The sequence below is a fragment of the Siphateles boraxobius genome, unplaced genomic scaffold (genome assembly GCF_051911475.1).
Source record: "Siphateles boraxobius isolate OS27281-9 unplaced genomic scaffold, OSU_SipBor_1 30, whole genome shotgun sequence".
NCBI lineage: Eukaryota > Metazoa > Chordata > Actinopteri > Cypriniformes > Leuciscidae > Siphateles > Siphateles boraxobius.
The window spans coordinates 8,556,422-8,573,680 of NW_027508920.1; the positions used below are offsets into that span (position 1 = coordinate 8,556,422).

A 17,259-nucleotide genomic window follows, 5' to 3' on the forward strand; every position below is an offset into this window, starting at 1 on the left:
ACAGGAATCGTGACACTACCCTTGGGAGATATCATTAGGAATAAGGGGATTAGTTTTCACTTTTTTCCCGATGATACTCAGCTCTATATCTTTTCGCGCCACAACAAAATTTGCCAATTCAAGAAATTAACGGAATGCATAGCTGATGTAAAAATTTGGATGACTAGTAATTTCCTATTACTTAATTCTGAAAAAAGTTTCTAATGATTGGATCTCTGCACGTACTAACCTTGAATGCTGTCTAACATCTGATTTCTGCTCAGTCAAGTCTTTGTCGCCGGTTAGGAACCTGGGTGTGCCCTTTGATACTAATCTTTCATTTGAAAACCACATTTGTAGCATCTGTAAAACCACATTCTTCCATCTTAAAAATATATCTAAATTACGACATATGCTTTCAACGAAAAATGTGGAACAGTTAGTTCATGCGTTCAAGACCTCAAGGCTAGATTTTTGTAATGCTCTTATGGGTGGTTGCCCTGCACGCATAATAAACAAACTACAGCTGGTCCAAAACAGCAGCTAGAGTTCTTTCTAGAACCAGGAAGTATGCCCATATTAGCCCGGTTCTGTCAACTCTGCATTGGCTTCCTATTAAACATCGTATACATTTTAAAATATTGCTGATTACTTACAAAGTACTAAATGGTTTAGCTCCCCAGAACTTGAGCGAGCTCTTAACGCATTATAGTCCTTCACGTCTATTGCGATCTCAAAACTATCAACATAGACTGCTGGCGGTAGATCCTTTTCCTATTTAGCACATCAACTCTGCAACAGTCTTCCTAACATTGTCCGGGAAGCAGACACACTCTGTCAGTTTAAATCTAGACTAAAACCAGATCTCTTTAACCTGGCATTCACAGAGAAAATTATACATTCCTATTATTCAAATCAGTTAAATGATTATTAAGCTGCATAAATTAGGTCAGCCAGAACCGGGAACACTTCCTATAACACCGGATGTACTCCTTACATCATAAGAAGAATGGCATCTACGCTAATATTAGTCTTTCTGCTTATTCCAAATGATTGTTCCAAACCAATTTGACTTCTGACCTATAATGCTGCCTGAATCATAATCATACACTGTACGCTCATTGGCCAGAAGAGAACTGACCCCCCGCCTGAGCCTGCGTTCTCCCAAGGTTTTTTTCTCCATTATGCCACCTGATGGAGTTTTGGTTCCTTGTCACTGTCACCTTTTTCCACCTTTGTTGCCATTGGCTTGCTTAGTTGGGGACATTAAATTTAATATTTAATTTAATATTCAAATATTCAACAATAATATTGATCTGCCTGCATTGACACTATTATACAACAACTGAGCTGGACGATGACATCACAGTTTACTCCAGACCGCCTATATATATATATATATATATATATATATATTAGTGGTGGGCCGTTATCAGCGTTAACGTGCTGCGTTAACGTGAGAGTCTTATCGGGCGATAAAAAAAATATCGCCGTTAATCTATTCTCAAAGTTGGGTTGGGATCATAAAATAGCTTTTTCGAATATCGTTATATTTTCGCGCAAATCGCGCAGCAGGGTATTTTCCTGTCAGGGACACAAGGTGTATACTTTTACATGTTACGTTGTGCGATCGTTCCTCTCCTTACTGTACATGTTGTTAAATGAGTTTATTCCAAGCGCGCTGTATCTTTTTTATGGGCATGAGCGATGCTCAATTTACAAATGAATCACTCTTTTGGGTCGATTCTGTTCAAAGACTTCATCAAACAAGTTGGCAGATCTGTCTAAATCGGTTCGCGAATCAGTTCTGTTCAGTTCCTCACGCACTGAATCGTCTGAAGCGCGTTCAATCACACTCGACATGGAGTCGTAACAGGAAGATTTAAGAACATCAAGAGCTACAGTTTAGTCTAGTGAAAGCAAATCTGCAAATGCATCATATTTTTGCCAGCGATGAAGATCTTTATTAGTTGAACATCTTCGTATGATGTCTGTGAATGAATGATTCCACAGGACGATACATTCGATTTCATTTCATTGAGGTAATACATTTTACAACCAATCAGATTATTACGCCACGATAGCACTACTAAAAAGTATGACATTATCCGTTGGACATATACATTAATTTATAGGCTACAAAATAAATAAGCTACCAACACCCGCAATCCCGCGGTAATGTGTGTGTATTGCGCAGGGGCATGGTGACACGAATAGTTTACATTGATTGAAACTAATGTGTTTAAAAAGGAGGAGGCTATTGCCGGTAAAGGCAGGTTCACATAAAATCATTATAACATATGACATTATTTTTTGATCTAACGAGCATCTGGTTTGGCGATGCAAAAAACGGACTGTAGCTACGTCGTGCTTATTGTTTTTTTCTTCTTCCAACTAGCCTAAGTTACTATGTTTTAAAAAAAAACGACGAAAACATGTTACTTTTTCAATTAATAAACAGTTTGTTTGATGACAAATCGCTAAAGATGAAACTGGCCTCCCTTTCTGTCATTGTAATTGTGCAATTGTTTTATAATTTTTTTTGAACGATATCCGACTGCTCCTCTATTGTCGAATGGCATTTTTGGCAGAAATTCACATCCCTACGCGAGGCTGACTATTCTCAAAGACTTACTTTTAGTCATTATTTGGGTAGCACACATATTCTGAATGCCTTCGGCAGAATTCAAATGAGCCATTTTAATCTAGATTAATCTAGATTAATTCCAAGATTCCAGTGAGATTAATCTAAATTTAAAAAAATTAATCTATGCCCACCTCTAATATATATATATATATATATATATATATATATATAAATGAACTAAATTAATAACCTTTTTTTAAAAACATGAAACATCACTGAACTTACTTAAGCTGGACTGTGGTACTATTTTCTTCTTAAAACAAACTTTTTTTGCATCATTTTCCTGTTATCTCTGTAAAGCTGCTTTGTACAAAAGATTGTACAAAACAATCTGTATTGTAAAAAGCGCTTTATAAATAAATGTGACTTGACTTTGGGGAACCAGGTCTGCATGGGTCAATACGGCACAAACAGCAACCTGCTCCTCATCCTCCCTGACCTTGCACATTGTCTGTGTTTATAGGCTCACTGGGGGGAATGCATACTTGCAAAGGCCCCAGGGCTAGCTGTGTGCCAGTGCATCTATGCCAAGGGTCTCCTCAGTCAGGGAGTAAAATAACTGGCAGTGCTATGTGTCCGGAGAGGCAAACTGGTCTACCTGAGCGGCTCCAAAGCGCTGCCAAATCAGCTGGCCTACCTGGGGGTGGAGTATCCACTCTCCCAGGAGTGTAATCTGTCATGAGAGCATGTCGGCTACACGATTGAGCTCATCCAGAATATGTATGGCATGAAGCGACCTGAGTATCCCTGGGGATTAGCCCAGTGGAAAAGCCCCCACTGTGATCCTCAGATCACCCTGCAAATCAACCAAAGTAGTCTACTGCTGGGCAGAAGAACTAGATTTGAGGGGATAGCGGAGGGGACACCACCTCTTACTAGGTATTGGAGTCTCAATCTCAGCATTGAGATGGGAATCTGCCCACAGTGGGTACATGATTCATCCACGAATGCTACTTCAGCGTGCTTACAACCCAGACACGGAATGCAGTGATTGTGACTATCAACCGGGGCTAAGAAACGACCGTATCCAGAAAAACACGGGTGTAATGACATCTTGAAAAGGACGCAAAAACACCCGTGTTACTCTTTCAGAGGAAAAGCTATTTTTTCTGTGCAGAGATTCTCTCGGAGGCGATCTCTGCTGACGCACCATCACACCAACACAGGGAACTCTTCTGGGTTCTGAAGACCACTGATAGATGAAAGCAGAGCTGAATCAGTGCAGAAATGGTCGTCTCTGAAGCAAAAGCTTACTGAGTGTGTCTGCACGCCATACCCGCAGCATGGGCCGTGGTTCGCGATGCAAATCTCACTCACCAATGTCCATTGGCTGTGTCTGTTAAAATCAAAGGGATAGGGCTCTCAGGCGCGATCCCAATTCGTCAGTCACTGAAGTAACTCGTAGTGACTGACTGGGATCTCAGGGAAAACAGCAGAGGGAACAGAATGAAAATGAAACCAAAACAGAACAAGGTTCTTGCAATATCAACATCCATTCAGTATTTAGCAACCATCAATATGACAAGTTTATGTGATACTGTTAATGAAACAAAATTTAACTCATTATTAATTGATAATCTGCTGCAGCTCTTCTGTCTTTTGATCACAAGTTTGAATATATGGAAGTACAAATTAGATTACAGAGCTACATTGGAAGATTGTCAGTGAATAACAACTTACATTTGGGTCTGTTCCTCTAACAGGACACAAAACTTATGAGTCATATTTGTGTGGCAGTACCTTTGTCACCTTGAGTTTCTGCTTATACTGCATCTTCTCTTGTTCCAACTCATCAACTCGATGCTTGATTATCTTGAGCTCCTGGAGCAAGTTCTAATTGCACAAAATAATATATATAATATATATAATATATATATATATATATATATATATATATATATATATATATATATATTAAAATAACATTTCAGCAAACATTACAATGTATATCATTTCAAAATCCCCCCACTGAATGGTCTAATTATTCTGACAAAAATGTGCCATGGTAAAAATGTTTTCTGCAGAAATGGTACAATTGATACCACAGTTACATACATTATTGCAATGCATTGTGGTTGCCATGGTAAATTTAGTCAGAAATCCTGTTCTTGGAGAGCTACCTTCCTGCAGATTTGTTGTCCAACCCTGCTCTAATACACCTGTCTTAATTAGCTGGTTCAGATGTGTTTGATTACAAGAGTGTTGGAGGGAGCTGAACTTTTCAGGAAGGTACATCTCAAGGAAAAGGACTGGGCTCCCTTCTTTAAGGGTTAAACCATAGACAATATTTTTTCTAGCAATTTAAACATAACCACAGTCCCAAAACTACAACCGTCAGGTAATAGACTACAACAGTAAGGCTCCGGAAGTAAAAGTCAAAATTATATGCTGCTCTAGAAGTCACCATCTCCATGGCAGCAGGAACAGCAGCCAGCAGGATAGTTTTTGCAGGCTAGCTAGATTATATTAGCTACCACTAATGTTATAGGTGGCATGATATTTTTTTTTAGGTTTAGAACATAAAACACAAATAAATTTAAGTGCAAAAAAAAAAACAGCATTTGAAAAACATTCCATTCTAAATATTATAAACAAACCTAAGATGGAAGGAAGAAAAGGCCTAGTTAAATTGTGTGGTCAATGATGAATTATTGATGAGCATTATTAAAGCTCATACTAAAACAAACATTGTCAATCAATAACAATACATAATTATAAAAATATGTCATCCCTTTTATACAATACATTTTTAACTTTAATTCATAAGCACAGACAAATTTAATGGCAGCAATCACAGAATATGAGATACAAGGGGTGCCTACACTTATTCCACAGTGTTTGAGTTTGTCTAAATGTCCAGATCTCAGACCTACCACTGGCTTTGGCTCAGTCAGAAAGGCTTGCACTGGGTCACTGCCACAACCTTTCTCTGGGACCATCTCCGCTGGCTTCTCTGGGATTTTACTAGAGATCTCTTGCTGAATCCTACACATCTGCTCCTGAAGCTCGCTAATCAAATTCACTACGCTCTGTCAGAGAGGGATTGGGATAGTAAAGAGAGGAAGAACCAAAGGAAATAAGGAAAGAGAGAGTGGAAAGAATTGATTATGGGAAGCAGACATGCAGTCCTTCCTATCTGTCCTCTGCAGGTTACTTGATCAACTAGATTATAAAATATCTCGTCATCTTTGCTTGATGTAAGTCCTAACATATCCTTTCATGGAGTCCTTGTCTTTTCCAAGCCATTAGCAATCATGCATAGCAACATAAGATGATGTGATTATCTATCATTCAGTGTCATTACACATAGACACAGTTCAGTAGTATTACAAACACTGGGTCTAGTTCAAATATGAGATTATTTAAGATTTATTACAACATGTAACTCTAGATGTGTCTATGTGCACCATGTAATTCTACGGCATCTATTTCTAGAGTGTGTTAGATGAACTTATCAAACTATTGCAAGGGGAATCTGACAGAAGTAACATTCTAGTGTAAAATAATGTTACATACATTTCCCTTAATGTCCCGTAAAAACAAAAACTGGTTAGTGTTTTTACATGCACATTTTAAATATATTTTTTTATTTTTTATTGTTTATTTTTTAGCAAGGTGAGTACCAAAACTACCAAAAAGTTAAGAATAATCACAAGACCATGTCAGCTTTTTACAAATTGTTGTTTGTTTCTTTCTGCTTTTCCATTTCACTTGCGTGGTTAGGGTGGAACATTTCAGGACATTCGAGAACATTATTCAACAGCACATCTACTAGTCAAACAAACCACAATGAAAAAACATGCTGTCTGCTCTCATCAGCCTGGGCTTTCTGAAATCAAGTTTCATTAGATGAGTACATTTCTCACCGACCCATTTCACACAAGCCAAGGTCTCAAATATAAGAGCCTTTGTTAAAGAGCCAAGTGACTAAATGTCTTTTCCAGGATATACTGTGTGGGTAATCATGATTTGAACACAAACCAGCTTCCAATGTAGCGTTTGAAATAACTTCATCGTCTGGGTACTAATCTTTAAAAACATATCAACTTAACTCATAATTTAATTCAAAAAGCTGTCATTAGCTGAGGAACTTGGCTTTCGTGTGTGAACTATAATAGCTTAATGACTTAAAAAAAAACAACGTTTAGTATGTCAGGCACCAAAAGCAGTCACAAAAATAACTGTACATTTCAAAAGCAAAGACAGCAGTAAAGTTAAAAAAATTCAAGAATCTCAATTGTCAAACATAGCTTCCTGGTAGCATCTTTCACACTAAAGGGAGCTGTGTTCTAATAAAAGTTAACAGTCGTCTACTGTGTCCAGCACGTGGATGATAGAACTTTCATGTGAGACGCCATTGGACACCAACAGTGTGGTAAACTAGATGGTAAACTGGCCTATCTATAGCAGGTAGAAGACCAAGACCTCATGTGTGAGAGAGAGAGAGATAGAGAGAGAGAATGGCATGCTACTGGAATGATCATGGGTGAATTGGTGCCATTCTTTCACTGTATGAAGCCAAGCAGTTGTCAGACGTCACATTGAGGTAATTCTTAACACTCTCCCTATGCTAAAAACATTCTGGCTATTTGTCAGTTAGACTCACCTTCGATACCTCTCTAGTTAATTACACTGAAATTTGTTCTGCTTGTGTTGAATGCAGCCCATTATGTTTAAATGAAAGGTACACAACTGCACAAACACATACAGCTCATGCCAGCACATTGTAATGCCAGAGGAAAGGTATATTTTAAATCTATACCACAGTAGTCACTATAAACATAGTAACTACATGTAAATAGCACAAAGTAAATTAAAAGACACATTTTTTGACATAAGCCCAAACACTAACTTACAAGCACTCATTTCAAATCACCACTTTTGTGCCAACAGTTTTTTGTTTAACACTTTTAATTTTTCCCTGAACAACACACAGTACAGTTTATAAGACTTTGTTTGCAATATTCAACACTTCAGAGGACACTTCAGTTCTCTTACGAGACGTTGTCTCATACTGCGTAAGTTGCTTAGGCTACAGGTAAAGTCATCTTTGCTCAAGATATCGAACCAAAAATATCCTTAATTTTGTATTTATTGTCAACGCAGTGTAGCAGCTAGCAGACCTAGAGCAGGCTATCTATCGTGCTCATTGGCTACTCTGCGGCTACTGCAGCAGCCTACCACTGAGCCTGGCGTGACGTCAGCGCCCTCTACGCGTCACAGCCCACCAGAATAGGGGTGGCTTAGCGTATAAAAGTCATGCTCAGAGGCTGCTTCTCTGATTTTCATCTCTTCAGCGATGCTCTTCGCATCGCTTGATCCTGAAAGAAGCCGCCGCCGTTGAATCCAGCGACTGCAAGCAGAGGAAAGCGTCTGAGGAAGCCGGTCGACTTCGCCGCCTTCAGCCATCCGTGCCAGTTACGCTATCCGGCGACAATATCCTTTGCTCTACTGTGCGTGTTCGCCGCTGCGACACCCTTTATCTAAAAGAGCACAAGACGTTTTTCTAAAAATGTCTCGCACTTCCTGTGGCTCGTGCCGAGCCTCGCTCAGTGCCGGAGACCACCATGTGATCTGCGCTCTCTGCCTGGGCCCGGAACACGCAAACCTCGCGCTCTCGTCGGGGGGCTGCGTCCATTGTGAGGAACTTCCGATGTCGACCCTGCAGGCTCGACTCGAAGTTTTCAATGCTGAAGCTGTCTCTCCGCCCTTTGTGAAACCGCGCAAGAAGAAGTGCCGTTCCCAAAGACAGCCTGAGATTGATGTGGCGGTTAAGCCCTTGCCGGAGCCCTACTCCCTCGCCTTCTCTGCCCCCCCTCCCGGACGCGCAGATGCCGGCTCCCGCCCTCACTGCTGCTGCTTCAGGGGATGAGGCAGAAGGCGACGCAGCAGGTGACAGCTGCTCTCTCCTGGCCTCGGACCGCGAGGATTGGTCGGGTTCTCACCACTCCGCCTCTTCCTCGGCCCAGGAATCCGGCCACACGCATGCTGGCGTGGACGCGGAGCCTATGCGCCTTCTCTCCATGGCCGTCGACCAGCTCGGCCTCGAGTGGTCACCGCCGAAAGAGCCTGCACCCAACAGACTGGTCGGCTGTTTCTTACATCGCCGCCCCCAAGCGCCCGCATCCAGGCCTGCACCTTTTCCACACGGAGCTTGCTAGATCAGGAAATGCACCATTCTCCGCGAGGCTCCACTCGCACGTCTCCTCGGCGCTCTCTCAAGTGGACGGCGCCGCCGAGAAGGGGTACAAATCTATTCTCCCAGTGGAGGAGGCGGTAGCAGCGCATCTTTGTCCGCCCTCTGCGGGATGGCGTTCAAAGTCTGCCCTCCCGTCTAAAGCCTGCAGGACCACGTCAGCTCTCATCGTCCACGCGTTTTCAGCCGCCGGACAAGCTGCCTTGACCTACCTCTCGCTCAAAACCGTTTTTTCTGACAGCTCTGTCATCAGTTAAACGCATGGGGGATTTACACGCACTATCCATTAGCGCTGCGTGTCTTGAGTTTGGACCGAATGACTCCAAAGTCATCCTCAAACCAAGACATGGCTATGTCCCTAAGGTGTTTGGCACTCCCTTCAGAGCACAGGTCATTTCTCTATCGGCTCTGCCTGTATCCGATAGTGAGAGCGATGTTAGTCTCCTCTGCCCTGTTAGGGCGGTGAGGGCTTACATTACGCGCTCCGCCCCCTTCAGGCGCTCGGAGCAGCTCTTTGTTTTGTTTGGTGGGCGCACCAAGGGTCTCGTCTCGAAACAGAGCCTATCCAGATGGATAGTGGATGCTATAGCGAATGCTTATGTGTCTAAAGGTCTGCAATGCCTTTTGGGCATCAGGGCTCATTCCACTAGAGGTGTGGCCTCATCGTGGGCTTGGTCCAGCGGGATTTCCATTCATGACATTTGTGAGGCGGCGGGCTGGGCTTCCCTGTCCACATTTGTTAGGTTTTATAACCTGGAAGTTCCCGCCTTGCAGGCTAGACTTCTGTCTGTATGAGTGGGATGTACGTTCTCCCTGGGACTCATGAAGTGGATGCTTGGCGCGCACGTCGTTGACAAGGGGTTCCCGTAGCGTAAGCAACTTACGCAATACGAGAGAACCTCTCGTAAGAGAATGTACTCGGTTAGGTACGTAACCTCGGTTCTCTCTAGAAGAGGGAATGAGTGTTGCATAACCTGCCGTGCTTGCGCCACGAGCGATTTTCGCTTCAGTCGATGAAAACCAGAGAAGCAGCCTCTGAGCCTCACTTTTATATGCTAAGCCACCCCCATTCTGGTGGGCTGTGACGCGCAGAGGGCGCAAAGCGCCCCCATTGGGCGTGACGTCACGGCAGGCTCAGTGGTAGGCTGCTGCAGTAGCCGCAGAGCAGCCAATGAGCAGCTAGATAGCCTGCTCTAGGTCTGCTAGCTGCTGCACTGCGTTGACCATAAATACAAAATTAAGGATAATTTTTGGCTTCATATCTCAAGAAAAGATGAGTTTAACCGTAGCATAAGCAACTTAACCAATACTCGTTCCCTCTTCTAGAGAGAACCGAGGTTACGTACGTAACCGAGTACGTTTTAATACAAACAGTGTTGTCTGGATGGATTCACTTTGCTTTTTTGCAATTTTAAATAAGTAAATCTCATCATTACCACTCATTACCCCCTGCTCTCTAGATCAGTATCAGCACTAAGCATTGAAATACCCATTTCGGTGGCAAAAGATTCAAGTTCTATATAGCACAGATGCGTGGTTTTTAGTATGAATAAGAAGGCTAAGGTGATATAAGACCATGGGTCTTAATTCAGTGACTGAAAATAGCTATGAAATGATAATATCTACATTATAACCAGACTATGTTTAGTCTTCAATCTGCATCTTTTAATCTACTTTGTGCGCAATCTGAATATTTTAAGGTTCTTCTTAAATTTCATCAGAGTTGTACCTCAGCTTTATGTTGTCTCTCAGCAATGTTGATGTGTTTGTCCTCCATGTTCCCCAGTTTTAGTTTTATAAAGGACACTTCCTCCATCAACCCCAGCTTATGTGACTCTAGAGAAGTCCTGTCCAGAAGTTCCTATTAGAGTTCACACACAAACATACTTGTAAAAGTGAAACTAAGAAACCGTCCACTGAAGAAGTCCGTTCAAAATCTCTGTACTTTGCTGTTCTACAATGGCTAAATATACACAGGTTATGAGGGCTAAATTTATCCACTTCTCTTGCACTAACTGACACATGAGAGAGAGAGAGAGAGAGAGAGAGAGAGAGAGAGAGAGAGAGAGAGAGAGAGAGAGAGAGAGAGAGAGAAAATTTATCAAAAAGTCTTGACAGAAAGTAGCACGTTTTGTCCCCCCTTTTTTTGCTTACTTGTTCCTCTTCTTTTTATTTCTTTCCACTGATAATTCTTAAGGAGAAATCGCATCTCTTGCTATTCTGTATTATGTATTAAAAGAAAATGCAGTACACCCAGAAAAATGTTCTCTCCATTTAATCATCTTTTACCCTCATGCGATCCAAGATGTATTTGACTTTCCTTCTTCAGATTAACACAAATGAAGGTTTTTAGAAAAATAAAAAACACATCTCTGGGAATACATAATGCAAGCTCATGTGTTCCTAAAAGTTAAAGCATCAAACAGCACATACTGCAATAACGTCTACGGTTACGTATGTAACCCTCGTTCCCTGAGTAGGGAACGGAGACGTTACGTCGGATGACGACGAATGGGGTTTCGCTTAGAAAGCCTATCAACTTCGAGTATTACAAAACGAGCCAATGGCAAGGAAATGCCATGGGTCTGCGGAATTTGCATGGCGTAACTCCGCCCCACCTCGTGGGTATAAAAGGAGGAAGCCGGCAGCAAGCAGATATGTTTCTTCGCTGAGGAGCCAAGACTGAGCTCAGGCGATCCCCGCGGTACAGCGGAAAGTGGCAGGCAGACGTAACGTCTCCGTTCCCTACTCAGGGAACGAGGGTTACATACGTAACCGTAGACGTTCCCTTTCGTTGTCACTCCGAGTTACGTCGGATGACGACGAATGGGGTTACCAGTCTAATCACGCCACCTTCTCAGCTGTCTTCCAGTGCCCTGCGTAAATCGAGATCCCTGTCAGCCTGGACAAAGGACTCCATATAACACAGGAATACCAAGGTACACTGGGAAGCATATCCCAAGCTTAGGGGAAGTATGCAATTAATGCCAGCCCGGAGGGGGGGGACTTAGAGAATACACATATGACCCGAAGGAAGCATATGGAAAACACTGGGGTGTCCAGCCGCAGGTGGAATATTTCAACCCCAGGGGTGGCAAGGTGGCTTGCCAAGGGAAAGACACACGCTCAGACAGGCTTACAGTGGAAATACACATGTGGGGGTCGCTCAGAGGAGGGACCATGCACACGGGAGGCACCTAGCCGACGCACAGGCAATAGACACTGGCTCCGACGTCAGGAGTGCTGAAGGAGCTCAGGGCTTTCGGAGAAGCTCACCTGAGGAAAATATCGCACGTATCCAGTCCGTGGAGTGGAATGGCGAGCAAGCGAAGACACCTGAGCGGGTCCGCTACTAGCTGGTTGAAGCGAGTACACGAGAGGACACAGGCTCCACTCGGAGATTATAGAATCTGGCGAATGTGTTAGGTGTCGCCCAGCCTGCAGCTCTGCAGATGTCTGTTAGCGAGGCGCCATGCGCTAGAGCCCAAGAGGACGCCACACTCCGGGTGGAGTGGGCAGTCACACCAAGGGGGCACGGTCGACCTTGCTGCTGGTAAGCCAAGGCAATGGTGTCCACTATCCAGTGAGACAACCTTTGCTTGGAGAGAGCCTTTCCCTTCAGCTTCCCACCATAACAGACAAAGAGCTGGTCTGAGGTCCTGAAACACTGCGTTCTGTCTACATAGGCGCGGAGGGCGCGTACTGGACAGAGCAGTGCCAAGGCTGGGTCTGCCTCCTCCGAGGGCAGCGCTTGCAGGTTCACCACCTGGTCCCGAAAGGGAGTGGTAGGAACCTTGGGCACATATCCAGGCCGGGGTCTCAGGATCACGTGAGAGGAAGCCGGCCCAAATTCCAGGCACGCTTCGTCAACGGAGAATGCGTGCAGGTCCCCAACCCTCTTGATGGAGGCCAGTGCAACCAGGAGCGCTGTCTTCATAGACAGGAACTTAAGCTCGACTGATTGCAGGGGCTCAAAGGGAGCACTCTTCAGGGCAGTTAGAACCACTGAGAGGTCCCAAGAGGGAACGAGAGGAGGACGAGGAGGATTTAGTCTCCTCGCTCCTCTCAGGAACCTGATGACCAGGTCGTGCTTCCCCACCGACTTACCTTCGATGAGGTCATGATGTGCGGCAATGGCGGCAACATAGACCTTCAGGGTGGAGGGAGACAGCCTTCGCTCCAGCCCCTGTTGAAGGAAGGAAAGCACAACACTGATCGAGCATCTCCGGGGGTCTTCTCGGTGAGAAGAGCACCAGTTGACGAAGAGGTTCCACTTCAACGCATAGACGTGTCTCGTGGACGACGCTCTAGCGGAAGTGATGGTAGCCACCACCGTTGGTGGTAGGGTACTCAAACCTGCCTCGTCCCATCCAGGAGCCACACGTGGAGGTTCCAAAGATCGGGACGAGGGTGCCATAGGGTGCCCCGTCCCTGAGAAAGAAGGTTCTTCCTCAGAGGGATCGGCCAGGGAGGTGCTGTCGCGAGGAGTACTAGTTCGGGGAACCAGGTCCGGTTGGGCCAGTAAGGGGCAACCAGAATGACCTGCTCCTCGTCCTCCCTGACCTTGCGCAAAGTGTGCGCAAGAAGGCTCACTGGGGGAAACGCATACTTGCGGCCCTGCGGCCAGCTGTGCGCCAGAGCATCCGTGCCGAGCGTGCCCTCGGTCAGGGAATAGAACTGGGCGCAATGGGTCGAGTCGTGAGAGGCAAACAGATCTATCTGCGCGTCCCCGAACTGGTCCCAAATCAGCTGAACCGACTGGGGATGGAGTCGCCATTCTCCAGGGAGGGGCTGAAGCCGTGAGAGCTCGTCGGCTGCACAGTTCAGCACTCCGGGAATGAAGATGGCTCGAAGCGACCTCAGATGCTTCTGACTCCATAGGAGGAGGTGGCGAGCGAGTTGTGACATACGGCGGGAGCGTAGACCACCTTGATGGTTGATGTACGCCACAGTGGCGGTATTGTCTGAACGGACTAGTACGTGTTGACCCCTGAGCAACGCCCGGAAGCGGTGCAGGGCAAGGCGTACTGCCAACAACTCAAAGCAAATTGACATGCCACAGCCGCTGGGGTCCTGTCCAGGAGCCCGCAGCAGCATGTCCATTGCACATGGCGCCCCAGCCCGTGGTGGAGGCATCTGTTGAGACAACAACATGCCGGGAAGCTCGTGCCATGGGGACACCGGCCCTGAGAAAACCGAGGTTCGCCCACGGGGTGAAGAACTGACGGCAGGTCGGAGTAACTGGTACTCGGAACGTGCCGTGTTGCCATGCCCACCTCGGGACTCGGTCGCGAAGCCAAAGCTGAAGCGGTCTCATATGAAGCAATCCGAGCGGCGTGACCGCGGCTGCAGATGCCATATGCCCCAGGAGCCTCTGAAAAAGTTTCAGTGGAACCGCACTCTTGCCCTCGAATTGTCTTAGGCAAGTCAGCAGTGACTGCGCGCGCTCGCTCGTAAGCTGCGCGGACATGGCGACCGAGTCGATGTCCATACCGAGAAAAGAGATCCTCTGCACGGGGCAAAGTTTGCTCTTCTCCCAGTTGACCCGAAGGCCCAGACGGGCTAGGTGCCGAAGCACTAGGTCCCTGTGTTCGCAAACCTGATCTCGAGAGTGAGCTAGGATCAGCCAGTCGTCGATATAACTCAGGATGCGAACCCCTTGTTCTCGAAGGGGAACAAGGGCCGCCTCGACGACCTTCGTGAAGATGCGAGGAGACAGGGCTAGCCCGAAAGGGAGAACCGCGTACTGGTATGCCTGCCCCTCGAAAGCAAACCGGAGGAACGGTCTGTGTCGAGGAAGAATGGAGACATGAAAGTAGGCGTCCTTCAGGTCGATCGCTGCAAACCAATCCTGGGGCCGTATGCATTCGAAAACGCGTTTGGCGGTGAGCATCTTGAACGGCATCCTGTGAAGGGAGCGGTTCAGCACGCGCAAGTCCAGGATTGGCCGTAACCCACCGGTTTTCTTGGGGACAATGAAGTAGGGGCTGTAGAAGCCGGACCTCATCTCGGCTGGAGGGACAGTCTCGATTGCACCCTTCGCCAGCAGGGTGGCAATCTCTGCTCTCATGATAGGGGCATTGCCACCGACCAAAGTGGAGCGGACTCCCCTGAAGCGGGGAGGAGACCGTGCGAACTGAATCGCATAGCCGAGCCTGACGGTACGCGCGATCCAGTGGGACAGACGGGGAAGCTCTAGCCAGGCTCCCAGGAACTGAACCAACGGGATCATGCGAGCCACAGGCGTCCCCCCGGAGGGGCAGCGAAGCGGAGTAACTGGCCCAGATGTGGACGGCATAGCGGCCCGGAGAGGGGGCACAGTTAGCAACCGCGCCCTGGCAGAGGGGGCCAGGGGAGGACCAGGCTGGTCGTCCCGCGGGGGCCTGCTCTGCCAGGGGTCTGGCGACAGAGGGGGACAGGGGCGAAGCGGTCCGTGGACGGCACGCCGTGTAAACCGCCTCTGGGACAGAGGGGGGCGAGGAGAGCACGGCTTGTGTGCGGCGCTCTGTGTCGCCCGAGAACTCTGTGAGCTCAGGGAAGAGGGGATTGTTTCTGACTTTAACCACATTAGGGTGCTGCCCACCCGTGGGTGAGCAGCGGGGAGTGGAGAACAAAAGATTCTCCCCCGGCCCTCCACCGGGGGAAGGAGTGGTCCTGCTACCACCTCCTGTGAAACAACCATCATCCCTGAGCAGCCCGTCTCAGGAGCGCCGCTTGGCCCGGCGTTTAGCGGGGGGCGGGGCAGGAGAGGGCTGTGGCGCCTTCTTACGGCTTCCTCCGCGACCGGCCCTGGGTGGAGGCTGCTGCGTGGTCCGGGCGGGAGGGGCGGGAGCCGCAAGAGGGCGCCCTCGGCGGGAAACAGGTCGAGGCGTCTGCCCGGCCAGCAAGGTGGAGGCAGCAGCGGGCCGGCGGGGCAGAATGTGTCTGATGGCCTCGGTCTGTTTCTGGGCAGTTGAAAACTGTTGGGCAAAGTCTTCAACTGCACCGCCGAAGAGGCCGGCCTGGGACAAGGGGGCGTTAAGCAGACGGGTCCGCTCAGCGTCCCGCATGTCAGCCAGGTTCAGCCACAGATGTCGCTCCTGGACCACAGCTGTGGACATCACCAAACCCAGGGAGCGCGCGGTAACCTTCGTCGCCCGGAGAGCAAGGTCGGTCGCGGCGCGCAGCTCATCAAAGAGCCCTGGGTTTGTCCTACCCTCGTGCATGTATCTGAGCATCTGGGCCTGGTAGACCTGCAGAGTGGCCATAGCATGCAGTGAAGCAGCCGCCTGTCCCGCCGCTCTGTAAGACTTCGCCACCAGGGTCGACGAAAATCTACAGGCTTTGGATGGGTGCTTAGGCTCGCCCCGAGAAGAAGCACTCTGAGGACATAGTTGCATGGCAACAGAGCGTTCAACCGGGGGAAGCCCAGTGTACCCACGGGCAGCTGCCTCATCGAGGGGAGGAAAGGCGGATGAGACCAGCGAGCGGTCCCGAGAAGACAGGGGGGTCTTCCAGGACTTCGAGATCTCATCATGCACATCCGGGAAGAAAGGTATTGGGGTTTGCCGAGGACGAGGGTCGGCGGCCTTACCCAAAAACCAATCGTCCAGCCGCAAGCGCTCAGGACAGGGTGGAGGCCTCCACTCAAGTCCGATGCTCGCGGCTGCCCGGGAAAGCATGGCCGTCATCTCCGGATCAGACTCGAGCACAGCCGTATGCACACCGGAAGGTGGCAGCTGTGACGAGCCCTCACTTCCAGAAGAGTCAAACCCGCCTAGTGATGCTGCAACAGACATGGCATCTTCCTCTGTAGCTTCAACTGAAGCACGCGGGCCACCAGAGGGTAGACCCGCGGGAATCAGCAGTTCACTAGCGGGCACCGTCATTGAAGAGGGGGGCTGGGGTCGCGGACACATAGTCGGCGCCTTGTTCCAGACCGTAACCCTCAGGTCACCCTGGCCACCAGCCGCAGGACGGGGGCTGGATGAGGGGACTCTCACTCTTGCGAGTTCACGGAGTCTCGACCGTAATGACGCGATGGTCATGTTCCCACAGAGAGAACATGAGTCATCCACGAGCGCTGCTCTAGCATGATCAATGCCCAAACATACTATGCAACGCTCGTGCCCATCAGAGTCCGATACCAATCTGCCGCAACCAGAAGTACACGGGCGAGACATCTTTAAAAAGACGTGCCACGTGTAAGCTCTTTTAGTGAGAGAAAACTCAAGTGTTGAAGCACCCGGGGAGAAACGCACCGACTGGCAGACCACTGCAACAGATCAGCAGGAAGCACGCTCTCGCCGTAGATCGCCGTCACACCAACACTCGAGGTACTCGTTTGTAAAGCTGACAATTCAGAGATGGCTTGTGGAGAGAAGAATACACTTGGCTCCGAAGCGAAAACATATCTGCTTGCTGCCGGCTTCCTCCTTTTATACCCACGAGGTGGGGC

The 17,259-nt window shown here is 47.7% G+C and overlaps 1 protein-coding gene across 5 annotated transcripts in view; it reads right to left on the minus strand.

Moving 5' to 3' along the window:
* The window catches only part of ppfibp2a (PPFIA binding protein 2a), a 79,844-nt gene that overhangs the window by 38,130 nt on the left and 24,455 nt on the right, over positions 1-17,259 (minus strand). For 4 of the 5 annotated variants that reach the window (XM_077248186.1, XM_077248185.1, XM_077248188.1 and 1 more), the window contains 3 exons: positions 10,552-10,683; positions 5,500-5,655; positions 4,367-4,459 (listed from right to left, as the gene is read on the minus strand). In XM_077248186.1, the coding sequence (XP_077104301.1) occupies positions 4,367-4,459; positions 5,500-5,655; positions 10,552-10,683 (381 nt within the window). The remainder of the gene's footprint in view (positions 1-4,366; positions 4,460-5,499; positions 5,656-10,551; positions 10,684-17,259) is intronic. The other variant, XM_077248187.1, reaches the window with a different exon arrangement.